Below are 27,215 nucleotides of genomic sequence, written 5' to 3' on the forward strand. Positions count from 1 at the left end.
TTTGGAGGGACTTCTGATGAAGGGAGGGAGTCCTGTAATATGTACATTAAAACCGGCAAGATTAAACTTTAAACACATTAATTCTTCCTTTTTATCTGAGAAATAACCTGCTAATGTCCAATGAACAGAGCACAATCTGTCCAATCTCACATCTGTGAGATGAGATTAACACAGCTATACAGTACTAGAAAGTTTCATGGTCATATGGAGCTGATAGGAACAGTAGCTGATTTGCAATTGAAGAACGCCCTCTGGTGGCACAAGTAATACTAACAGGGTGCTACAAGGATGTGTTGTTGCTTACTACTAGGACTAGGTAATGAGTAATGACTAATGAATAATGAAAATGAACAGATTGTATTAAATTGTGACAAACAGAATCTTTAATGTGCCAATCGATTTTAAATCCGCAATATTTATGGTGTCAACTCAATAACTTTTGAGTATTCAAATGTGCAATTGTCAAACCCGAACCTGTTAACTGAACTCCAAACAGAAACTGTCCAAAAAGTATGGGAGTCATTGTTATGTCTTGTCAGACAATCAAAAGCATCAATACTATCATAGGTAGATTTTCAGGCAAAGACTGCACTTCAAATAATACCAACAACTGATATAATTCTATGTTATCAAACCTTTAACATGAGCACTCGCTTGCAGAGCATCACTTGTGTTAGTATTTTTATATAAAATTGAAGATGATAAATGGGTACTCTCTCCTGACTGGCTGAATTCGGCAACCCGACTGAACATTTATTTTCTGTTTATTAAAGACCAGCTCTTTGATAAACAGAAAATAGAGGACTAGAGCAGTAGAGACGGGGAGACCCCTGTTATTATACACTCTATGATTACTATCAGAATATAAAGTTATTTAACACTTGTTTTAATAAAATAATATCACTTACTGCACATTTAACAGACTTTCAATCTGAAAATGTGACGCAATCAGTTATTTTTGGTGAGCGACACCGTCGGGCTAGGAACAATAAATTAAGCTTCAGTTACTATGGACCCAGTACTTCCTTAGAATGTCCAAACTGGACCCAGTACTTCCTTAGAATGTCCAAACTGGACTCAGTACTTCCTTAGAATGTCCAAACTGGACCCAGTACTTCCTTAGAATGTCCAAACTGGACCCAGTACTTCCTTAGAATGTCCAAATCCAGTTCTGCAGGAACAAGGCTTCATGCTGAACAGCCTTCCTTTGAAATTACTAATGGACATTTGAAGATTAAACAAAGCTGAGTTGAGAGACAACAGACCCAGCAGGAAATTAGTTTGGACTCAACCTTTTTTCCTTGGATCCCCGCCTCTCTTACAATTGACAAAAACTGTGTTTTGAATTTGAATCTTGAAAATTAACAGTTTTGTACATATGAAGTTTCCACCGACAAAGACTATATCTTGAATTGTGAAAGTGTGTGTGTGTGTGTGTGTGCGTGTGTGCGTGCGTGCGTGCGTGCGTGCGTGCGTGCGTGCGTGCGTGCGTGCGTGCGTGCGTGCGTGCGTGCGTGTGTGTGTGTGTGTGTGCGTGTGTGCGTGTGTGTGTGTACACGAACACACCCTCAGGCTATCAGGGCCATGAACAAGGAACTACAGTAGCTGTCAGGTCAAATGTCTTCAAACTGTAAATAATTATTTTCTCCCGACAGATCATACAGCTTTTTTATCATTTTTAGGGTCAAATCTGCACATATTGTACCTTATATACTGTACTATAATTCTCTCTGTATTCAGCTCTTTCTCTCTCTCTCGTTGTCTTTTTTCTAAATGTCACATTGGGTTTCTGTGAATTTTATTCTGCTCAAGGTGACTACAGGACCCATCTGGGCACGTTTCGTCTGATCTAATAAAGCAAACCATTACATGCATCCTAGAGACATCCAGGAGGTCATCATCATCATTAGATCCTTCTGGTTCTATATGATTCAGACATTTTCAGTTTTGTTCAAAGTCTGTTGCCTCTGTGTATTCCAGTCAAGCCCCAGTCTTTATGTTTCCTACACTCCAGAAGAGATCAAATATGATTTTCTGGCCACGATAAGGCAATATTACTTCATAAAAAGACAGATCACATTGATATTCAGGATTGGCTGTTTCAGTCTCAGAGTGAAGGGAGGGGGTTTGATTTGACTTGCAACGATACAGCACTAAATAACTCCTCATATCCATCTTCAAAGGAGGTTCTTTTAAGCAGTAAAGTTCCAGCTCCCACTGGGGAGGGAAATTGACCTTTAAGGGTCATTTTATACATTCTCTGAGGATACCACTGTGTGTATATCCACACATCATGGTCTCTACTCTACAGCTGCAATATAGAGTTCAATCATCATATAGACTAGAGTGTGCACCGCTGGTTCTCAACATCGGGTCTGTGTACCGCCAGCAGGTCCAAATGGAACCTTATGGGTCTGCAACTCTGAGAGGGTATGAATGGAACCAAATGGACCTGATAACACCAAGGCCATCACAATGTAGATTGGGGTCCCAGAGATAAATTGCCTCATTGGGGTCTGCTGCTTAATGCACTGTTTCCCAGACAGTGGGTCGGGACCCATGTTCGGGTCGCGGACCAATTTGTATGGGTCGTGAGTAAAATATCCCCCTTTTTTTGTTTCCTACACTTAAAAAACATATGTATTCTTTTTTTTTTTTATGAAAAAAATCACAACTTTTTATCAATTAAAAACTTTTTGTTTTCAAAAGACAAATAAAATCAGATAATCAAATAATTTCCATAAATAAATAAGAATAAAAAAACACAGAAAATAGCAGTTCTACAAGCTAACAACGTGGCGTGAAGCGACGCATTGTGAGCTTGTAGATCTGCTATTTTCACTAGTTTGGGTCGCGGGCAAACGTTACATTTTTCTTTTGGGTCTTGAGCTAAAAAGCATGTGAACCACTGGCTTAATGCATATCAAACTGGGTTCCATGACATTAAAAGGGTTGAGAATCACATGGTCTGCGACCCCAATCTACACTGTTAATTTAACTCAGTTCCATTTGTATACATAATCTCTGAATTTGGACCGCTGGCGGTCCCCGGACCCGATGTTGATAAACAGTGGTGTGTACAGTATGACTGTGCTCTGCACAGCGTGCCCCCCCCCCCTCTCCTTAAGGGTCAAGGGTCAGAGGGTGTTGTAGGAAAAGGAAACACCTGGGAGACATGTCTAGCATTACACCCACACACCACACCCATGGGACCATGCAGCCTAAGGGAGCTGTGGTCTCTGTACAGACCAGCTGGAAGATGGGTTCAATATGTTTAGCAAAAAACACCAAGCGTTACTTTAACTCTGAATAAAACAATGTACATATGATGTAGAGATGAGTTATATGCTGTATCAGTATTATATCGAAATGGTGATATGACTGTGTTTCGTGCGGGATTTTTTATATTGTAGAATATCATGGCATAGGTGTTGTCTTTTCCTGGTTTTAAAAGCTGTCATTACAGTAAGTTGATGTAATTTTCTGAATACCTGACTGTTTTGCCTTTACACTTTGTTATCGTATAGGCATAATTATTTTATTATTATTTGATCAATTATTACTTATCACAAAGGATTAATGAGATGGCTATTGATCAAATATTTAATTGTGTAAATATTTTTGTGAATGCACAAATCCAATAGTCATCCCCACAATATCATCACAATATTGACTTTGAGGTATTTGATCAAGAATATCGTGATATTTGATTTTATGTCCATATCTCCAAGCTCTAATTAGTCTAATTCATGTCATCGTCACTCGCCAAAAATAACTAATCTTCAAACACGTATTTTCACTGGTGACACCGTCGTACGAGGAAGTATAAATTAGGATTAAGAAGATCACAACTTGTTTGAGGAAATCCAGGCATTTACATTTTCATTTAAGCCAGTTATAGACCTAGCAGCCTAGCTGATGTTCTTATACAAAGCTCCAGCTGGGGAGCATCTAAGCAGGCCAGATTAATGTGTGTCGGGGAGAATAAAGGGGTTACAACTGCCTCCAACTTACTCAACATAAAGAGTTGTTGTGTCATCTTGATTGATCTCGTTTTTCACAGTTTCACTCTCATTGTTCAATAGCCCATATTGTACGGTTTCTCTACGGTGGGTCCGGGGACCACCAGGGGTCCAAATGGACCCTTACCGTAACATTGAGAGTGTACAAATTTGTACACTCTCAGATTTATATGAACACTGAGGATTTTCCAGTGTAAATTGGGGTCTGAGAGATAAGAATAAGTGATTTTTTTCCCCTTCTTTTTTCGTTAAGCTTTTCGTAAAAAACGTTAAAGTTCTAATACTCTTGTTGTGTTGAGTAACTGGGGTCTCTGTCTCTCCAGCTCTTTAATAAAGAGAAAATACATTTTCTCAGGGGGTTGCCAATTTCAGCCAATCAGGAGAGAGTACCCATTTATCAGCTTCAGTTTTATAGTTATCCAGTTTCAATGTTGTCTGCTCATTTATTTGTCATCACTTCCAATTTCACTTGTTTGTCCTGTATCCTGTATGGCTTCTCTCTCTTGACTGCATACAATTGGTATCCTGACCTGAAAATGCAGTTTCTGTTTACTAAAGAGCTGGAGAGACAGGGAGACCCCTGTTACTGAAAAATCACTCTATGCACTGATTAGGCCTACTGTCAGATTCAGAATATAGAACTATTGATTTATTTAAAATGTATTTAACAAAATAGTAATAAATACATAAAAATCACTTAAAAGAAAGTAACCCAAATACATGTACTCAAGTACTGTACTTAAGTACAATTTTGAGGTATTTGTACTTTACTTAAGTATTTCCAATTTCCAATACTTTTACTTCTACTCCACTACATCTCAGAGGCTGAGATGTACTTTGGTACTTTAAGTACAATTTGATGCCGAGCAGCCGATACTGTTATACTTTTACTCAAGCACATTTTTAATTCCTGACTTTTACTTGTAACAGAGTATTTCTACATTGCATTATTGATACTTTTACTTAAGTGAAACATTTGAGTACCTTTTCCACCGCTGCTTTTAATTTGTCACGGCCCATTCAAACTGGGGGTCCTTGTAATAAAAATAGTTCTAGAATCACTAGGTCTATAGGCCGCTAAACCTCTATCATGACCTGGATCTAAACATGCAGAGTCCCAGCTGGACCATGCAGCTGCCTGCTGCTGCAGAGGCCAGTTGTGTAAATATGTGCAAATGAATGATAGCTAGCATATAGTCACTGTAAACAGCGCTTTGAAAATTACATTTAACACAACACAACAAGAGATGCGTAGTAGGCTTAAATGTGTCACAGTCAGTCAATATCAGTGGTGTAAAGTATAAGTATATGTACTCAAGTACAGTACAAGTACTAATGAGTACTTTTACTTTTGGTACTTTAAGTACATTTTGAATCCAATACTTGTGTACTTTTACTCAAGTAAATTTTGAATTCTGGACTTTTACTTGGTACAGAGTAGGCCTACTTTTTCCACCACTGGTCAATATGCTGCAAAAGTCTGTTAAGATCCTAAGTGTTGTTCTTGTGTTGTTATTCCCCCAGAAGGCTATTCAAATGTGACTCCAATTATCTTCATATTTCACGTGAAGTGCTCATAAGAGTCACAAGGAGAAAAAGAGAAGTCCAGGAGAAATAATTGCTACTCAACAACTAAGTTGAATGTTTTTACGATTTTATAGATGAGCAATGCAATCAAATCTCCTAACCCTTTACACATGGGCTATGTTTAAAGCACACATTAAATCCCTCATACATTCGTATGCATTAAGCTAACGATTCAAGCTCTGCATATTGTGTAGTTTTAAGTTTTCAATGTCACATTATAAAGCCTAGGCCTACTGTATAGGCCTATACAAAATTAGCCTTGGATCAATTAAGTCTATCATATCTGTATTTGATCGATTTTCAAAAATCGATGATACAGCAATACATCTATGATAGTCTTGATCCAAGGCTATAAAATCAGCATAAAGTTTGAATTTGTCAGAATGATCCTACCTGTGCAGGTATCAGTTGCAGGAGAACTGCGACACCGATCAAACTTTTCATTCTACCAAGAACAAATGCAGGCCTCGGCAACCCCAGCTTTGAAAGTAAGAACAAAGAAACATAAATATTGGTCAAAAAAGAAAAAGCTGTCAGTATAGCGTAGCGGGTCAAGATGAGAGGAGAGGCTCATACTGTCTCTCTGCGCTCCTAGCGGGAGCGCGCACGAGGGCGCTGCGCGTCACCGCGGAGCATCAGTAGGCTCAGCTCTGGTCCAGAGCGTTAGAGCAGTGGTGTGGTTCTAAAAACCTTTTCATGTCAAGGACCACCCAAATTGACCCTTATTAGCCCGCGGACCCCCATTTGATAAGATAAGCCAGGGACCCCCATAAGAGAAGATTTTTACGGCTCACCATTTTAATTTCAAGGACCCCCAGTTTGACATGCATTAGGCTACGGACCCCATTTAATGGCATCTCTATCTCTGGGACCCCAATTCATATCGTAAAAATCAATGTTAATTTAACTCTGAGAGTGTACAAATGGGACCAAATGGACCCTTTAGGGTCCATTTGTACGCTCTCAGAGTTACAGACCCACAAGGGTCTATTTGGTTCCTATAAATCATTTACCATCATTTAACCAATGTTAGGAGTGGGTGCTATTCCCATGAACTGAAAATTCCACTACTGTGCGAGGTCTCCAACTTCAGTTTGCCAATCATTGTAACAAAGTGTTGTTGAAAGACTATTCTCCACGGTGGGAAACGTCTCAGGACCCCACCTTCTCCGTATAATACACTTTTTGGGAAGAAAATAAAATATGTCCACCGTACGGAAATAATTGTATTTACTCCACTCCGCCCTCTATAGATCTGGTCAATATAAATTACCATTGACCAGATCTGTAGAGGGCGCAGGTGAGTAAATACAATAATTTCTGGTATGGCGAACATGTTTTATTTTCTTCCCAAAACGTGTATTATACAGAGTAGGTGGGGTCCTGAAACATTTCCCACCGTGGAGAATAGTCTTTCAATAACACACAACATTCTTTGTTTCAATGATTAACAAAACAGTTTGTCTTTATTTTGACCTAGCACAGTAGCACCCACTCCTAACAGAGCGTTGGAGAGTCGCTAACGCTCTGGACCATAGCTACAGTAGGCTAAAGAATCAATCCCTAATATCTGTTTCAATATCCCTAATATAACTTTCAACGTTATCCTCAACCCATTAAGACCTGAGGCTGATTCTACAAATCTTCTAAATCCTAACAGTTTTCTGAAAAACTTATCTTGCTATATAAGTTTTGTCAAGGACCCCCCCAAAATTATATGTATTTGGCCACCGGCCCCCAATTCAAAATATTCCAGTGACCCACAGACAAAGCAATGATTTGAGTAAAAAAAAAAAAAGAACTTTCAAGATTTTTCAAGATTTCAAGATTTCAAGATTATATCTGCTAATTTTGAATAGCCAAGGAATACAATTACACAGATAATTTCCCGGTTTTAATGGGTTGAAGGTATAGGGTAAGTGATTTTCTTTGGTTAAAATAAGTGTTATATTTTGATACCTCTCATTGCTATAGTGTTTTTTCAGTAACAGTAGTCTCTTCTCCATGTCTCTCCAGCTCTTTATTAAACAGAAAATGCATTTCCAGGTCAGGATACCAATTTTATCCAATCAGGATAGAGAACTGAAATTGGAAGTGATGACACAAAGAAATGAGCAGACAAAATAGGAACTGGAACACTATAAAAATGCTGATAAATGGGTACTCTCTCCTGATAGGCTGACATTTTGTCACCTACCTGAATTTATATTTTCAGTTTATTACAGAGCTGGAGACAGAGGGAGACTCCTGTTACTGAAAAAACACCCTATAACAATGATATCAGAATATAAACCTTTTAACAAATAACGTTTTGTTTAAACCAAAACATATCACTTACCCTACCTTTAAGGCTATAAAGACAGACTGAGAATACAGTTTTATGTATTTTTAAACATTATGCGAAATATGGATACTTGCTGATGTTTTCACAATTTCTTCTTCCTTTTTTTGTCTTTTAAACATTTATAATCAGGGCTTCTTGTTTGAAAATCTGGTGGTCCCCTTTGGCACTCACTGCCACTGGAGCCAAGCATCCAACATTGGCAGAGTGGATCCATCCCTTGAGTTCTCAATCATCATCACCCTGATTAGAATACTTAAATATATAAGATGGGGGGGTCGGGGTCACACATTAGGCTACCCACCTCCCCTCTCCAACTAAACCTCCATTAATTTGGGCTGTGGCTTATAGTTTAAGCGACCAGGCTGGATTACATTGTTTACATACCCAGGCCCCCAGAAGGTGATGTGTATGGTCTGAGCACCGGTTACAAATCTGAGGTTATCATCTCCGCTGTTCCAAATATGAGCAGAATGTCTGTGAAGGATCCTCCTTCATTCCTGACTAAGCTGTGTTTATGCACCGTCATGTTCGCCACAGATAACATGTCTGCCATCATTAGTGATGGTCTTTTATATTGTCTCTGACAAAACATTTCTGTACATGATTTACTTAAATTATATAGCTACATATTGGACTCATTGTGGTGCCCCCCCTCCTCACCCCCACCAAAAGGGCATTGTTCCACTTTCATTTAGTCATGCCATCATAGTGATGGATAATTTTATTTGAACTTTTTCCACTGACAAAACACTGCTCTATATGATTTACTTACATAAGTACATTCACTCCATTTATAAGTCATTGGCATCATTGTGGTTCATTTTTTATCTATTGTGCAAACTGGGCATCGGTCCAGGTCCAGCGGGGTCCACTCTGATTTACAGTCAAGCACCTGATGCCAACTCTCCATGATGTTCTCGTTTCATAATTACATACAGGTGCTTCATGTGAGGAAGGCCACTCCTTATGGAATAGCCACTGTTGGTTCAGCTCACAGAGGATACGGTCCATAAGTAAGGAGGTGCCACTCTCCCCCCTGTGCATTTATTACAAAGGTCTCAGATGTGTTTTTACAACCGCGGTGATTTACAGACCAATTAGGTTGGTGTGTTTTGAAAAACAGCGTCTGTAGAGAAGATAACGCAGACAGATGATGCCATCCCTCTCGGCCCCCCACACGCTGCGATACTTGGCATTTTTAAGCCTCATTTATACTCTGCAGGGTGGCAGTTTTGCTTGCCCAAAAGAACATATCTACAAGTTAACAATATGTTGCTTCGCAATGCATTGTTAGCCTGTAGATCTGTTGTTTTTAGGTGCCATATTTTCCTAACCTTGCACATAACTTTAATGAATTTATAAATAATTAGAAAAAGTGCTCCTCGGAGCACAGGTCTCCGCCAGGTCAGGTAGGCTATTGTGGGTTTGGACAAAATCTGTTTGACAAAATCTGTAGGAGTAATATCAAGAAATGTGTTATGCAAAAATCGTTATAGCGCCACCATAAGGCCGATTCTTCCTTGGCCTAGTGGTAATGTGCGTGCAAAGTTTCCCAGCTATCACACGCTGTGTTTATGATTTGAGGCATTTTGTTCAAAACGGACCACTCCTGCAAACTTTGGAGACAATCTTAACCAATCAGGATGAAATATGAAAAATCTGTGTACCGATTTGCGTGATGTTTGGACAAAATCTGTAGGAGTAATGTAAAAAAATGTGTTTTGCAAAGATCTGCCTCCTGGTGGCAGTTTCACGTTGATTGGGCCAACGGTGCCGGAGATTAGCTGTTGACAGACAGACAGACAGACAGACAGACAGACAGACAGACAGACAGACAGACAGACAGACAGACAGACAGGCGCACACACACACACACACACACACACACACACACACACACACACACACACACACACACACACACACACACACACACACACACACACACACACACACACACTTCGATTCTTCTTGGGACTAATATATGGAATATGCACCAATTCCAGCATTTAATGGAGATATGGGCAGGGACTCATGTGAAATTAGATGGAAGGCCAGCATGCGTGGTGAGTCTCTGGAACAGGTTGCTGGGTTTGCCACCCAACAGGGTGGTTACTGGCTAGCCAAAACATTTTTTGAGATCTATCTGTTGAAGGGGAATGGGTCTCTGAAATATTTGATTAATTGCGGGAATGTGGTCTGGAAGAACATTATTTACAAAGAATAACTGTGCAGGTGGAGGAGTTTAAAAACAGAATCTGTGCAAAATGCATACAAGCTCGGTCAGAAGAAATTTGGCAAAAGCCAAAATTAAGAACATATTGTCTTTTAAAAAAAGATTATAAATGTGAAAAATATGTTTTGTATAATTTGGCTAAAAGTCAGAGGTCACTTTGTGCGCAGATACGATGTGGCATTCTGCCATTACATATCGAAACAGGAAGATATAGGGGCGTAGCTGAGGAGGATAGAATATGTGAATACTGTGATCTGAATGAGAAATATTGTTCAAAAAAGTCCACACCCCTGATCTAAACCCGATTATGAGAATGGTGCTTTAATTGAGTTTCTTTTTCGTCATATTTTTGCATTTTCAGAATATCTTTACAAAGCGTGGGATAGGAGGAGACGGGTGACTTATAATAGATGAACTTTCATTTTTATTAACTTTATATATTCTATGTGCCGGTATATATGAATGTATGTACTGTACTGTATGTTTATTTGTTTTTGTTTTAAATTGATGTGTCTGATAATCCCATGTGGGATGGGTCAAGAAATTGTCCGGACAGTCGGACGCGGAAATAAAATATGAATGAATGAATTATTCATTCATTAATTCAAAACATAGTGTCAGCCATGTCTTTGGCCTGGCGTAGACAATGAATGGGGCATGTGAGAAGTCACACATGCAGATGTGTGTGTGTGTGTGTGTGTGTGTGTGTGTGTGTGTGTGTGTGTGCGTTTGTGAGTTGACAAATCTGCACAAAAATGCAACATCCCTGGTGTACATATCCCTAACATTCAAACTATCGTCTCAGTAGGACTGCCTAAAGGACAGGCCTTGTATACTTTCAGGAGTCCCCACTCCCACTCGTAGGGTCCCACAGGCAGGGGTCAGGCTGACAGACAGGCAGCTGCTTCTTCCTGTCCCTGGGAACCGAGAAGATGCTCAGGTCCCAGTCCGACCCCTCAGCCCCGTCGGGGGAGAAAGGGAGAGAAAGATGAGGGACGGGTACTGGGGGTTCCCCTTAACCGCAGCAACAGCAGCAGGAGGCAGAGCCCTCTCTCTGGGTACAACATATGTCTCCTCCCATCTTCTCAGATGTGGTTGCATGAGGGTCACATCCTAGGGGAGGGTGGCCTTTCTGTCTGGCATTCAAGTCACTCTCTTAATTCGACCCTGGGCGTCCAGCCATGGGTAGTGATGGTCTGAAGTCTCTCTCACTCTCCCTTCTAAGGTCATACGCTGGGAAGGTCATCTGTGAAAGATCTCGGCATTGATCGGTCTGCCACTCACATCATTCACTCAAATTGTGAATTGCTTTCGGGTTATTCGAGTTGTCCGTGCACCTTGTGCCACCACAGCAAATTATTTGCATACATGGCAATAAATTGTTTCAGATTTTGAGAATACACTAGGGCTGTAGCCATGTCTGAACTCACTGTGCAGTCCATAATTAGAAAATGTGCGATCCGATTCAACAGAAGTCATAAATATCAACATTTGTGATGCCGACAAAACTTTATTACCTCTCTCTCAGAGATGAGTGATGCTGGGTTCATGTTTTCTGACAGCGGGTCCTCAGAATTCTCTCAGCATGGACATAATCCTCCAGGGAAGCTGTTTGACGTGAGATCCTCAGCATCTGTTTGGTTCACTGCTTCAACTAAAAAGTTGTTTGTGAGAGAAAGGAAGATTTTTTGGAAAGGAATAGAAGAGGAGAAAAAGAGAGAAGGATGCAGGCGAAAAACAGAGATGTACATCTCTCATCCACCACAAGGGAATAATCTATCTCAGCTCTCTTCCATTAAATGATTACATTTGTTTATGCCTGTCTTCAGTAGAAACTTCACCCAATTTCCCAGACTTCTCGCCAGCTCATAGCTACCAGTGTGTTGTGTTTAACCCTATACACTGTACTTAGTTGACATTGGTGCCCCAGGGGTCTATACTTGGTCCCCTCTTATTTTCCCTCAACAAATCTCTTTGCTATCTTTGCTGAATGTTTGCCCCAAGAGCAGGGATGCTAGGATTCATGTGTTGCAAGTTGCCAAGTACACAGCAGTCAGCATTTTACAAAGACAGGAAAAATAATTCATTCTGACATCCACAAGCACACACATAAACACACACACCAGCTGAACCATTACTGGTGTCTCCTGTGAGCAAACATATGAGTCTTGTTCTGTCAACAAAATGTTGACAGAATGAATGAACTGGAGACAGGAGCAATGATTAGAGCAGTACTGGACATTGTCAGACAAATTATGTGCTAGTTCACAAAATCAACCTTTAGTCTTTGTTCTCTGTACTATAACTTTGGGAGACACTTGTGTGGATTGTGGGAGGTACGAATCCTTGCATTCCATTCTATTTTCCTTTAACTCACAGAGGGTATTCCCTGGAATGCTGCAGCAACACTGCACTAGTGGACAGGGAATACTGTTCAAAGTGAGTCAGTATCTGCAAACTATGTGCAAACAACACCCCTGAGTGATGTCTAAAAAGAATACATTTAGCTTTGATGAATTACGGAATCATTTATTTTGTAATTTTGTAATTTTGTTAAAGTATTACAGGGTTGATATGGAGTTGGCTCCAGACTTTCTTAATAACTAATCTGTATAGTTGGCAACATAAAAAAAAAGAAACAATAAATAAGCTAAACATTTAACCCTTGTTGAAAGAGTAAAGAGAGATGTATGGGAGTTGCATTCAGCACCACCCAACCAGGTCTCTACACCTCATAAATCATAACATTTGGAAAACCACTGCTCTCCTGTACAGTATGTACAGTGAACTGATACATGATAGTAAACATTTCAACCTAGCACGGAACGCCATGATTGAATCAAATTCCTCTCTTTTGCTCGGAAAATGGAATGGGTCAAGACCATTTAACCACTTACTGTAAAAACTGGCGTCACTATTTTTCCCAAAATAGCAAAAATTGCTGATCTAGAAGCTAACATCGCAACGTGATGCGCTGTGGCCTAATGATTCGGCCACTGGTGAATGGTTAAGGCCCCTAACCCATTCATTCATAAGGTTAAAACAACAGTTTTCCTAACAATTATTTTCATTTGACACCATCTAACAGTACGTAGTCCAAGATAAGTGGATAAGTAGATATGTGTGCACATGAAGAACCATTTACATGGGAGAGTAACCGTTACATATGAATGAATTGAAAGGTCATCTGATGCTATGAACAGATTATCCAGGAAGTGCCGTAGATTCCTGGTTGGTTGGTGAGTAAAAGTCTATTTCTCGGTGGAGAAGGCTCTCTTCATGAGCGGAGGCGGGGTCTTCCCTGCTTCGTAGACGGACTCAGGTGGAGGCGAGCTGAGGCAGCACCAGTCCGGGATGCGACCCGTCTGGTTGTAATAATCCCGAGACACCGACCTGCTGCCCAGGATGTCCTGCAGAGCTCCGAAGATGGCTCCTGTACGGGGGACAGAAGAACAGAGAGAGTTCCAGTATTCTGTTATGTTTGGTAAATGCGGAAGATGACCTGTCAATAAATAACTTGGCTTAGGATAATGTTCTTCAGGTGAGACCTCATGGGTCTTTATGAGGACCAATACTTGCATGGGATTAAACAGGTTGTAAAGAATATATGAGGTACATAGTGTGCTTTTACCCACTTTCACCATGGCATCCTTATTTTGGGCATATCATTATAGGCAAAAAATATAAAAATGTAAAAACGTAATAATAAAAATAAAAATAGCAAGCAGGCCTGGCAAATAGTCAAGCAATGTCATGGCTACCGAATTCATGCAGTTTTAACATAATTCAGCAATGCGTCTCAATTCAGTTGTCCAAAATGTGGCCCATCGCTGAATTTATCGGAGTCAGTATGGCTCTCTGGAAAAAAATAATGTTGCCCACCCCTGGCTTGGATCCTCTACTCCAGGTTTCTCAAAACCAAACCCGTCCCTTTGTCAATGTACAGCACTTTGAGCATCGTATTTGTATGAAACGTACTATAGAAATAAGCCAAATTATTATGATCCCATATGCATTGCTTTGTATGTTGCATACGTATTCAGGAATAGAACCCTTTTTCTGCTTACCTCCGAGCCAGGCAGTGCAGTTGGGCTTGGCGGGTGGGGAGTGCAGACGGAAGCTCTTGGTAGCAAGGACATTGCAGTACTTGGGTTTCTCCACCAGGAGGCGTATCTCAGCCAGCAGCCGGTGCAAGAAGCCTGGCAGCATGGCTGTGCCTCCAATCACCAAGAGGTTCTCAGACAGAACCTTACGGGTGTCAATGGGGCACTGAGGGGATGAAAACACACACACACACACACACACACACACACACACACACACACACACACAATCTTATGCAATTTTGTCCTCATTTATATTATGAAAATTGTGGTGTTTGATGTTTGTCTTCAACCTTCTTAATCCAAACTAATTTGACAGTGACAAGTTATGACACATTTAAAAAATGTTATATGATTATAATATAACACTAATGACACTATTTTTGACGTAACCAATCTGATTTCGAGAACTGAGGTTTGACCTAAACAGCCACCATTAACTACTTTAACCCTGTTGTCCCTATTTTGGGCAAGTCATTATAGGCAAACATTTCCAAATGTTTTGTAACCCACACGCTCACAATGCAACACACTGTGAGCTTGTAGATCATCAATTGTTTGCCGTGCAACGCCCGCGCACGATGAAGTATAAAACAGAAACACTGGTGCTTTATGAGAACAGATGAAGCTGAACCAGCACCATCTAGCCATCAGAAAGTGCCGGCTTAGGCACAAACCAGCTGTGATAAATGAAGGTCCATGCAGTACCTTCCCTAGTGAACAGAACTGATGCTTCAGGAGGGATTCTGTGTCTCAGCACAGATTTTGTGGAGCGCAAAGTACAGTACATCTTGTATAGCTTCATTAGCTTGCAGTAGCGCTATTCCAAGTGGACTTAAGCCAAACTTATAATTTGTTGCACAACAGTGCAGCTTGCAGAAACATAATGGCAAGCGACACTGTTGTGTGACAAATTAGGCTTTTTGATTATATCTCTTAACCACTTGAGCCTGACACCATTATATGATGAAAATAGCAATCTATTTTAGCTATGCAACACCGGCATACTTGTGGTAAATTAAGCATATAGGACAGTGATATGATATGTTTCAAAGCAGTACGTGTATGTTTATCAGTGGCCGCCACTGTTCTAGTCCATCTATACATTGGATTTCGATTTCCCCCGACGTATCAGCAGTAGGCGGAAATCTCTGATCGTCTGTTCATGTGTACATCCTGTCCTGACTGAAGATATACATTGTGTACTGAATGAAGATATACATGTGTCCTGTGTGGGTTGATGAGCCAAAACATCTGCTGTCAAGTATGTTTTTGAATCAGGTTAAAATCATTTATCTTAATGTGTAACAAATAGCACTAGAAAAGATGACACACAAAAGAATAATAATCTCCAATTGGGGACAAATGCCAACACACTTATATTCTGTAGAGTAAATACTGACACGAATAGCAGGCTCAGTACAAGGCAGATACAAGGCTTTTGTTTAAAGCCTTGTAACTGCCCAACCAATGCATCAGTCTGACAGCTCTCTGCTGTCATGTTTAGAGAGACTGATTAGTTTGTCCTGGTGTGACCTGGTACCACATGCTGATGCTCACATCTCACTGGAGTTTCCATTGCTTGGTGTTGGCAACGTGGTTATCGTTGCTGTCATGCAGAAACCTCTGGTCTCCATATTTTAACTTGTTTTTGTGTTTTTTCGTAAATGAACGCCCTGCTACATCATACTTCAGTGTCACACAAAATCATCTAAAACAGCAGATCCGGAAGCTCGAAACTCGGAGCGAAGGGCCGCGTTTTGAGCTTGTAGATCTGCTACTTTTGCTATTTTTTTATAAATTACAATTTTGGACATATGGGGATTCCACCTGACAGAGACATTATTCAGGTCTGTTGTACTCTGTCTGGATTCCTCACAACATTGAGTAAAGAAAAACTAAAAGACAGTGGACGCTGTAATCCTTTTGTCTTGATGCGACAGCTCTATCTGTATTCCTTTTGCATTGATGCTGCAGTTGTATCTGCATTTTTTTTGCCTTGATGCTATCATACATTATATTAAACTGTAAAGTGACTTCTTGTACTTTTTTTTTCTCCATTCGTTAGCTGCTTGTCGATTTCTATATTGTATTTCTCAGAACTGGTACCCAAAGCCTAACGCACACTATAAAAATTATGCATACTATAATTTTATATCGTTATCCAATTAGAAATGACTGGAACGGGATGTGAAATGGTCAGTGCTGGAGGTGTATCCAGAAATATAGCAATCTATGAACACTGAACCTTGAGTTATTTTATCCAGCCTTCGCACTTAATAATATACAGCATACAGAATATACAGCACAAACCTGTGTGTAATTCACTTTGTTCTGTTGTTTTTCTTTTTGGATATCAGTCCCCAAAATATAATTTTACATAAAATTATAACACCCACACACTCATGCCTCCTCTCCTGTCATTCCACAATCCAAAAAACACAAAGAAATGCATCAGCTCCCATCTACCTTCACCAAGGCATCAAGTATGAGAGAGGCCACGCTCTTCTCCTCGTTGTCCTGCTCAAAGAGCATCTCCATCACAGAGTCCCTGGAAGAAGACAACCTAATTAGCAACAGCAGACGGAACTAAAGGCTGATAGTAATCACATTAAACTGGCCAGCTCATTTTATTAAGTCTGCTACTGAACAGAGACAGTAAAGGCAAGCAATGTCCCCGAGAAGAAATATGAGCCTAATGACCACTTATGTCATTTTCACTTTGATCTTCATAACCCTAAAGCTAATCTCTTAATAGAGGCCGTCTACTGATCATTCCCAGTTCTCACTATGTTTCATAACTAGGCCTCTGGGTGTCATTTCTCAGCTTGACCTTTAAATAGAAATCCTTAACTTTTATGTTCTACCAGGGATTCGAACCGTGTCTCTGCATGAGAAACCAAATTTCTACCGCTCATTCAAAGGACAATCCCTGCTTGGCCAGGCAAGATATTGTGCTTATGAGCTCCAGGCAATACTACTTCTCAACTAATAGGTGTCCTATCCAATACCAGGCTCTAAATTCCTCTATAGAAGAGTACGGGGACCACCTTAAACCACTGCATAAGTGCTAGTTACGTATATTATATTATCATACTCTAAAATCATCATGTCTCAGTTAAAATAACGTTCTAATCTACAAAATCAATCCCGGATTGCAGTAATTTGTTCAGCTACCTGATTGATCCCTTGACATGCAGGATCTTCTCCCCATCCAACGGGTAGTCAACATCAGGGGGCGGGGCCGGGCGCTACATGTAAAAAAGTTAAATAAGTTAAATCCAGAACAAAATGCATAGAAAGGAAAACAGATAAATACTACTTTGCTACTTTGAGCATATTAGCTAACTACACTAGTGACCAAACATCTGCCCAAATGTCCTCATTCATGAAACTCTTCTTAAATTAAGAGTATTGCTGTTCCCAAGAAAACCTGCATTCATGAACAAGTATTGCTCTCATGTATAAATAAGTAGAAGAAAGTCATTTTCCAAAGTTCAAGCAGTGATGTCACAGGAACAGATAATAGTAAAGCATGGCAGGATATAAAATAGGCCAATATTTCCCAAACAAACAATGCAATGTTGCTAAGGTATATAACTGAATAGGGAACGGTGGGAACGGTGTGGCTCCAATGTGGATCTTGGACTTGATGTGGCAAGCCTGTGGCGTCAGATATCCATGACGTCAAGTGTGACTTCAAATGTGGGCAGGGTTTCAGCCCGATCATTGACTTCCATTGTAAAATATATATCGTGGTTTGATATGAAACTAACATGCAGGATAGTTTGATAATTGCTATTAGAGTTTAATAACGTAACTACTGCACATAACCGCAGCCTCAGGTGGAGGTGGTGTCTGTGGTCTGGAAGAAAATGAAGATATGATATCGCAAACACTTTGCCATTTCTGCCAGTGTGGCCACAATTTGGCAAACACATTGAGGGACATAATTATGTTCAGCTATGAATGCTTTAACTAAAACATAAATAAAAATCACTGCATTTGTCTTATGCCCATAGTATATACCAGTTATGCATCCTTACTTCAAAAGCAAGCAATAGCCATTGGCAATGTTGAATATCCCTCTTTTTTTTTGTTCTTTTTTTTTAAACAAATGTTGGGCATTGCAAGATTTTGTTAGTGAGGTTTGCCACAACCAAAATTGATTTTGCATAGAGAATAAGGGATTCAAAGTGCCTTCACACATGTTTCTAAACGCATACACATGTCCCAAAGCAGTTTTGTGCTTTTGCACCAATGAGCAAATTCTGTTAAGAACGATGAATCAGACTACGCTTGTGGAAACAGTTGTACAAGCGCACACGTTTCGTAAAAAAGGTCCAGTGAGTGTGCACTTACTTCAGCTGTACCATCCAAGTTAAATTTGGCTTCTTGTATCTTGAGGCCTCTCTGTAGGTCACTGACAAAGCATGTTCTGACTGTAAGCAGAGCAACACAACAGACACAGAGTTACATTTCTGAAATGTTGAATGATAAACTGTATTTCTAAAGCACTTTTCAAAATCAAGTATACAAAGTGCTTCACGGACATACAAACAGAAAATTCCACAGTTCAATTACAAATTTAAATACATGCAATGCAGTCAAGAAATAGACAGAGAAAAAGTTAAAAGTTGAGTTGGCAATGAACAAAAATATCAAGAAAAAAATGATGATTAAAAACATTGTAACAAAAAGAAAAACAAATTAAAAGCCACTTTATAAAAACTGTTTTAAAAAGGAGCTTAGGTTTCGGTGAGGCTTAAAGTTTGCTTTGTTAGTGCTGCCTTTGGCTCCAATAGATAATAAGTGACTGGTTATCCTTATGGGAGCCAAAGGAAAGGAAAGAAAATCAAATAAGAAAAAAACCTACCCTTTATATCCTCCACAGTCTCCTCTGGAATGGAGCCTGAGGAACAGAAAGGAAACTACAGGTAACTGAAAACCAAACAAGACCACATCAGTGTAATCCTCATATAATTCCACTACTGCAACTGAGTCTTTGGTGTGGTTTAGTAAGCCTCTATTTTGGTCCTAAAAGCTGGGCTTAAACTCCAGTTTCGTTATCAGTCTTTATGATTGGATGTCAAGACAATTATCAAAGTTTAGTTCATGAAGGAAAGTTGTTTCCTTAATTCCTTTCCCTTTCTAGTGCATGATCAACCAGGTCCTCATTTGGGACTAACTCACTGGGGTATAATGCATTTTAACGACATTATTAATATATTCATATAATATAAAATCAAAGTTTAGTTTAAAAAATATTGAATGTAGCTGATCTACAAGCTCACACAACGGGTCACATGTAGGCTTGTAATAATTGACTACAATCTTTTATTTTCTTAAGTACACACAAAAAGCTATAAGAGTGTGGCATAAGGATGGCTGTTGACACTTCTGATCTAAAGTGCCTAAAATCTCTCAATCAATCTATCCATCCCATTGTCCTGAACTTACCAATAACAGTAGGTACACTTTGTCCACTACTGGAGTCTGTATCCACTGTGCACTGCTCCACCAGAAGTCCATCCAATTCTCTACAAGAAACACACATGTACATTCACGACAGGAAACAAGCACATCTTAAGGACTTTTCTGTCCAATATAGGACAGAAAACCTCAGTGTTTAACTTCATTTACACAGAGCTTCTCTTCTTCCCTGACAAGTCTTGCCCTCTGCAGGATCTTCTTCATTTCCATCTACAACACCCTGGTGACTCCTGTTCAAACTGCCAAGAGCCTGGGAGTGGTCCTGGATAGTCAGCTGTCCTTCAAGGCAAAGCGATCACTCGACTCGATCCTCTAGGTTAGCACTTTACAACATCCAGGGGATTAGACCCTTCCTCACCAAGGAGTCTGCCCATCCAAGCCTCAGTCATCTCCAGGCTTGACTACTGAAACTTTCTCTTTGCTGGTCTGCCGGCATGCTCTCTCAAACATCTACTGATCCAGAATGCTGCAGCATGTTTGTTGGTCTTACACTTCCAAGATTTATCACGTCTCCCCACCACTGCACTCTCTTCACTGGCTCCCACTTGGTGCTCGACGTTGTGATTATATGGTGGCTGCACTAAGGCTACATCTAGACTATGTTGTTTTCACTGCCATCGTTTTGTCTGTGCGTGCTGAAAGGCACAAATGCTGTCATAGTATATGGTCACACAACATTTGTTGAGTAACATTCTTAAGCTACCATTTTCAGGTTTAAGACTAACAGGAAATGTGTATAGGTATATTGTATTTACATTGTCAGGCTGGCATGTACAGTACAGGAGCTTTCAGCATGTACTGTCCAAGCATCCAACCTATGGTGCAGTCTGCCACACAGAGCCAGCGTGTGCAAGCATGGCACTGTTAATATGGTTATAATCAGAAGCCTGATTGTCCATGAACACACTGAAACTTGTTAATTTGAGGTTTGGCACTTGGCACCCCTATTGATTTTTGCTAATACAATTTTATGTAGAAGCCACATAGGCATAATACCATCCCACAACCGTGTTAATCAGAAGTGTGGATGATAGATGTGCAAGATGTGTTTTCAAACAGTAACATCTTAGTAAGTGTGGATAATTTTAAGTGACTGAGCCTCATGACATCATCATGATACAGTGACAAGATGTTCAGTTAATACAAAGATAGAAAGCTAGAGGTCCTGTACTGTTACTGTATGTGCAAGTCTTCTGTCACACACAGTATGTGTTAAATGAAGGGAACTGTATTTAAAGACACAAGCTTCACTGGCACCATTGAAATATATTCATAAAGTTACTTACTTATGGATGGTTTTCCCAGCCAAAGGCAAGGCCTCCCAGGCCGGAAGAATAGGAGTGCACTCATAGACCTGATGTCACGGTTAAGGGAGTAGCCTAAAATTAAGAAACATCCCAAACCAATATAAAAACAAGAAAAACTTCAGAAATCAGCCTGGAGTGAGATCGAAGAGAGATGACATAATAGCCTGTAGTTTGAGGGCGGTAAACTGGTGCAGTTGGCTGACAAATACTAAGCAGGCCCTAACGACATCTCCCATCAGCCATGTGATTCACACGCCAAAACCATGGTGTGGAGTTCCTGATTTCCCAGCAATAATCCACTGACAATGTGCAAGTTTGATACCAGTTGCTGAACAGAGGAACATTACCACTAAAGGTGGCAATGTAGTAAATATCCATGGAATCATGATCCACCATAAAGACTCTATTTTTCATCCCTCTTTCTATTCCAATTATTTGGAGAACCCCGTAGACAGGATACAAGGTTTCCACCGACTACATGGGGTGCACAAACCAAAAGTAAAATGGTCAAATGAAATGCAATAAAATCCAGTCTTCTTGTGGTGAGAATGTTTTCCCTTTTCATCAGGCTCACCTACACAGCCGGTTAGCCGTAGTGGTACCGGTTCGAACCCATCGACTGCTCTGAAAATGAAGATTAACGCTTACCGTCCTCAAACTACAAGCAAATAATTTTTAAGCCTGTTTAATCCAAGACCTCTGTACTCCAAGTCACTGAGTAAAGGATACAGGCAGCACCAGTGTCTCTGTGTAACCACAGTCCATCACCAGGGCAGAGTTAATACCCAGGGTCATGATGGACATCAGATGACTGGGGGCAAACAGCACCGAGGGCACCTGCGAAGTATCACCAAACAAAGAATGAAACTCTAAATGCACCAGTGTGGATACAGTACTTTACATTTAACAACTTTCAACTTGGCATCCATATTTTGGGCTTGTCATTAGAGGCAGAAATGTTCAAACTTTTTTCAAAATAGCGAAAATAGCCAATCTATAAGCTCACATTGCATTACGACGCTTAGAGAGCTTGTAGGTTGGTTATTTTTGCAATTCGTTGTACAACAAAGTATGTAGGGCATATAGGGTATGGTGTATATAGGGTATGTGGTTAATACTGAAATGGTAGATTTTCTGCATATACACAGTATAAGAATTTGATCTATATCTGTTATGCGCTTAATATATGAATGTAAGTTAAATGTAAGTTACAACAGGAGTTAAGCACTTTGAATTAACAGTTTACAAATGTTATTCCACAAATATAGCATTCTGGACCCGGCTATGGTCTTCTCCTTTGAAATAAGGGTAATTTGCTACACTTCCAAGTACAACTTTATTGTCACATCACATGCTTGCAGGTGTAAAAACTTAAGATCGTGTCATAACCAGGCTCAACATGGGCCCTAGTACCTCAAACTGCTTGAAGAAGACTTTGGTGAGGGTCTCTCTGAAGTGGGACGGGCAGAGGATGGACTCGATGATGACCACTCTTCTGTCGCGAGGGTTCACTAAGAGGTGCCTGTTATGAAACATCCAAACCAGTCACATTTTAATTTGCAGGGTCACATTTTGAGGTACAATTATTTGAACTTGGAATCATTTTGTTTTGTAAATTACCATAATCTCAATGTATTTATTTTACTGTATGTCTCTGTTACTCCACCCCCCCCCCCCCCCCCCTGTTTGTATTTTAACATTTTTACAGATATGTATAAATACTAGAAGTTCGGGCCGCTACGCGGCCCGAACGTCTAGCGTGACGCGTCGTTCACTTTGCAGTGCCACCTTACAGGCACCTCACAGTGTGAGAGAGAGTTTTGTGCTCTCCTAAATCCACGGCAGGCTTTAAAAGTACCCACTTCAGAAAGAGGTGACGTGCATCACCTCTCCAATGACCAAAACCCACTATGGAAGCCGTCGAACTGGTGCGATCTGACGGCATCCTAGAATTTATAGGTAGGATGTGATGTCATGCGTGATGTCATGCTGTCGTGAGATTACGTCACACTGGCGTTGTGTCCATATTCGGGACGACCGTCTCATCGTGATGTCAGATTATTTCACACTGGCGTGATGTCAGATTACGTCACACTGGCCACATACAACGTTCGTACATACTGACAACCGACATGGCGCAGGATTCAAATTGTATATATACTAGAAGTTCGGGCCGCTACGCGGCCCGAACGTCTAGCGTGACGCGTCGTTCACTTTGCAGTGCCACCTTACAGGCACCTCACAGTGTGAGAGAGAGTTTTGTGCTCTCCTAAATCCACGGCAGGCTTTGAAAGTACCCACTTCAGAAAGAGGTGACGTGCATCACCTCTCCAATGACCAAAACCCACTATGGAAGCCGTCGAACTGGTGCGATCTGACGGCATCCTAGAATTTATAGGTAGGATGTGATGTCATGTGATGTCATGCTGTCGTGAGATTACGTCACACAGGCGTTAATTTATAGGTAGGATGTGATGTCATGTGATGTCATGCTGTCGTGAGATTACGTCACACTGGCGTTGTCATCGTGATGTCAGATTACGTCACACTGTATTTATCACTATGGAAGCCGTCGAACTGGTGCGATCTGACGGCATCCTAGAATTTATAGGTAGGAAGTGATGTCATGTGATGTCATGCTGTCGTGAGATTACGTCACACTGGCGTTGTCATCGTGATGTCAGATTACGTCACACCGTCACACTGGCGTCGCATACGGACAACCGACATGGCGCAGGATTCAAATTGTATATATAGATAGATAGATATAGATATATGTTCATGTATATGCATTTTTGCCAATAAAAACATCAAACAATCAATCAAAACCTATGACTCAAGCAATCCCCAATTTTGGGAAAGTCTGAAGGTAGCAAAATTATGTTATAATAAATACATAATACATGATATTACGGTTAGACGCAATTATTTTTCACATTTATTCTGATATTTCAGGCAGTTTGGGAATAATGCACACGTTAATTTCTACTGTGAAATTACTGTTTTCCTTTTTTGTTGCATTTTCTATTCATCCATGATACAAAGTACTAGAGCCATGTAAGTCTGTATTTAAAACGCAAAGCACTATCTCATCTGAAATACCACATGTATGTAAATCTGTAGTTAAAAGGGATAACAGTAGCTCACCTGAAGTACAGCATATGGATAAACTCTTTGAGGTTGACATACAGTTCTTCTGTGTTGATGTTGTACTGAACCACTTTGATGGCCTGCAAATACAATGGAAACATGCAGGGATGAAATTAATTTCTGCAACATGGCTGAAGAACATAACAGTGTCAGGTGTCATTAACCTCTTAAGGACTCCTCCTGGCACTGTTATGGATCCAGGATCCATATTCTGAAGGAAACGGTTTGCAGAAAATAGCAGATCTACAAGCATTCGACGTGTTGTTGTAAGCTTGTAGATCTGCTATTTTCAGCAAAGATATTTAATGTAGAGCGAAAACAGAAAATACACTAGCATAGAGCCCTGAGGGACTATGAGAACCCTGAAGGTTTGCATGGTTGAGATCTCACCTGTTGCTGCCCTGGCCTCTGGATCTCACTTGGAATGATGAACCTGGGCCCTGTTTCCCCTGCAAAGCCGCATCTACAACACAAAGCAGCTCTATGTCAGAAGGCCAGAGATCTGCTTGTAATGTAGATCTGGTATTTTAATTGAATGATCGCCCCAGAAAAAGGGTGCTAGGTTTCAAGTGATTAAGGCAGTGGCTTTTTCCATGTCGAGCACCCCCAAAGTAATATGTATTTGGCCATGGCGTGGACCCCCAGACAATATTGCGTGACCCCCATAAGAAAAGATTATTCCCGTTCTTACAAAAATAGCTGATCTACAAACTCACATAACACCCCATGTGCCGCGGTGCGACACGTTGTGAGCTTATATATCTGCAATTTTCGAGTAGTGTAAAATAGGTGATCAGAACTGATTTTGATGCTATATCCACTCATTTTGCTGGGGACCCCCTGGAACCCCTCGAAGGACACCTGCGGGTCCCTGTACCTCACTTTGAGAACCACTGGGTTAAGGACCCACAGAGACCCTGATGATGTATTAGCAGTCGGGTGGAACCTGCCACAACATTTTCACTGCTTGTACTTCTATGAGCATGTGACAAATAAAACATCTTAGGTTAGTGTCTAGTACTAATAAAGCTGCCAGTGTTTTAGCAGTGAACACAGAAAAAAAACAAATAGACCACATGGACTTCACATGACCTGCCTCAGGGAGGTGTTGACTATTAATTGTTTAACTAACTGCCTCATGTTATTTGGCCTCTTACACTAATGTTAAAGACAAGGCCCAATACATTGTCATTTTTTAACATACAGTATATTAATTAGATTTATATCCACATCATGTATAAATTCTGATGTATTTTAAGTTGTACATGAAAACAAATGCTATTAATTGCCCCATCATATGCAACAATACAGGTCTGTTTTTACGCCAATGTTTACAAACATTACCAACATAAACGTGATGTTCCGCTAAAGTCTGAAAACACACCACTTCTTGTTGCCTCTTGGTAATAAATTACATTACATAACATTTGTAATGATCGCAAACATATTTAGGGCAGCAGATTTATCTAGCCAGCTTTCTGGCTAAAAACAACATTCTAGCAGCTTTCTGGCCTTTATCTGAGGACTAGCCATGGTTCACATGACGCTTGTATACCAGTCATGTTTCAGGGCTATCTGAGGACTAATGACAATGATGTCATTACTTACAGCATGGTATTAATTAACTTTAACGTTAATTAACACGTTAAGTACTAAGTGATAACAGCGTGTTTACATTAGCATCATCTGTTAGCAGGGACAGCTAACGGTTGCTACTCACTTTGTATAAGCGGCTCCCAGGTCAATGACGACCGCAGTCTTCTCTCCTCCACTGCCCAGGCCTTCATACAAGGGCATCTTAGTGGCTTTTAATAAATTAATTAGAAAGAAATATGGTTAATATATATTCCCCTAATGTTTATGTTTGCATCGAATGATTCACTTCCAGCTGGGTTGGGCTGGGAGGGTCCTCGAAACCTGGTGACGTCCGTCCACATTGCCTGACCAAAATGGATTTACGGAAAAAAAGAAAATAAATAAAACAAAATGCACTTCTGTTCAGCATTATTTGAATATTTAGAGCGTGTAACATTTAAGATGTTATCAAGGACTATATTTTGAAATTGCTTTCCATCTCAATAAATCAACCAACATAACACATAAAACCATATCTATCAGTCTATCTATCTATCTATCTATCTAATGTGTATATATATATATATATATATATATATATATATATATATATATATATATATAAATAAAATAAATACATTATAATTTGTATTGATTTATTTAATGTATTTTTGTATTTTATTAATTAGCTAAATTGTAGGCTAAGTTGCTGAATTTAATTGTCTCTATGACATGACGGACAAGTGCATTTTAATGTGAAAGAGTGAGGGTATTAAGACTACTTGCTCTACTTGAAGTTAAGGAGCTGTCCAATCAGCACCAGGTAAATGTCTCATTCATTATGCCTCTTTGGCAACGACAGAAAAACATGTTAAGAATACTGACGTTACTAATAGGCTCTATGCACAGCAGCCATATTATCACTTCCTTCACAGGTGTTACCAATGATACTAATGAAGGCTCTGTTCCATTGTCTAGCAGCACAGTGGTTTCCACGACCCCCATAACTCTGAGAGTGTACAAATGGAACCAAATGGACCCGTAAGGTCCATTTGTACACTCTCAGAGTTACACACCTGTAAGGGGCCATTTGGAAGCCCATGAGGGTCCCTGGACCCCAACTGTAGACCCACTGGTGTAACAGAGTGTTTCCAGTGAGCCAACATGCACAATATCAGCACCCTGACTCTGTTTGACCAGAATGGAACAGAGCCTTCATTAGTATCATTGGTAACACCTGTGAATGTCTTCATAATATGCCTGCTGTGAATAGAGCCTATTACAGTGCTATTGATATAATCGTATGCAAAACAAAGCGACGCGTTGTGAGCTTGTAGATGTTGCTGTTTTCAAAGGATTTTTATACATTTGAAAACTTGTGAATTGCGGGACATTCTG

General features: G+C 40.2%; 1 protein-coding gene across 1 annotated transcript; it reads right to left on the bottom strand.

The window, feature by feature from the left end:
• Window positions 1-13,103: 13,103 nt before the first annotated feature.
• actr10 (actin related protein 10) lies at window positions 13,104-26,148 on the bottom strand. The gene is made up of 13 exons (XM_084082949.1): window positions 25,963-26,148; window positions 24,633-24,705; window positions 24,240-24,322; window positions 22,506-22,614; window positions 21,822-21,929; window positions 21,072-21,139; window positions 19,753-19,832; window positions 19,169-19,204; window positions 18,655-18,734; window positions 17,470-17,543; window positions 16,762-16,843; window positions 14,257-14,458; window positions 13,104-13,622 (listed from the first exon to the last, which is right to left on the bottom strand). The coding sequence occupies exons 1-13, from the start codon at window positions 26,037-26,039 to the stop codon at window positions 13,441-13,443; spliced, it is 1,254 nt and encodes a 417-aa protein (XP_083939075.1). The 5' UTR covers window positions 26,040-26,148; the 3' UTR covers window positions 13,104-13,440.
• Between the last annotated feature and the right edge of the window lie 1,067 nt (window positions 26,149-27,215).

Source organism: Gymnoscopelus microlampas (assembly GCF_963454915.1).
Source record: "Gymnoscopelus microlampas genome assembly, chromosome: 16".
Classification (NCBI taxonomy): domain Eukaryota; kingdom Metazoa; phylum Chordata; class Actinopteri; order Myctophiformes; family Myctophidae; genus Gymnoscopelus; species Gymnoscopelus microlampas.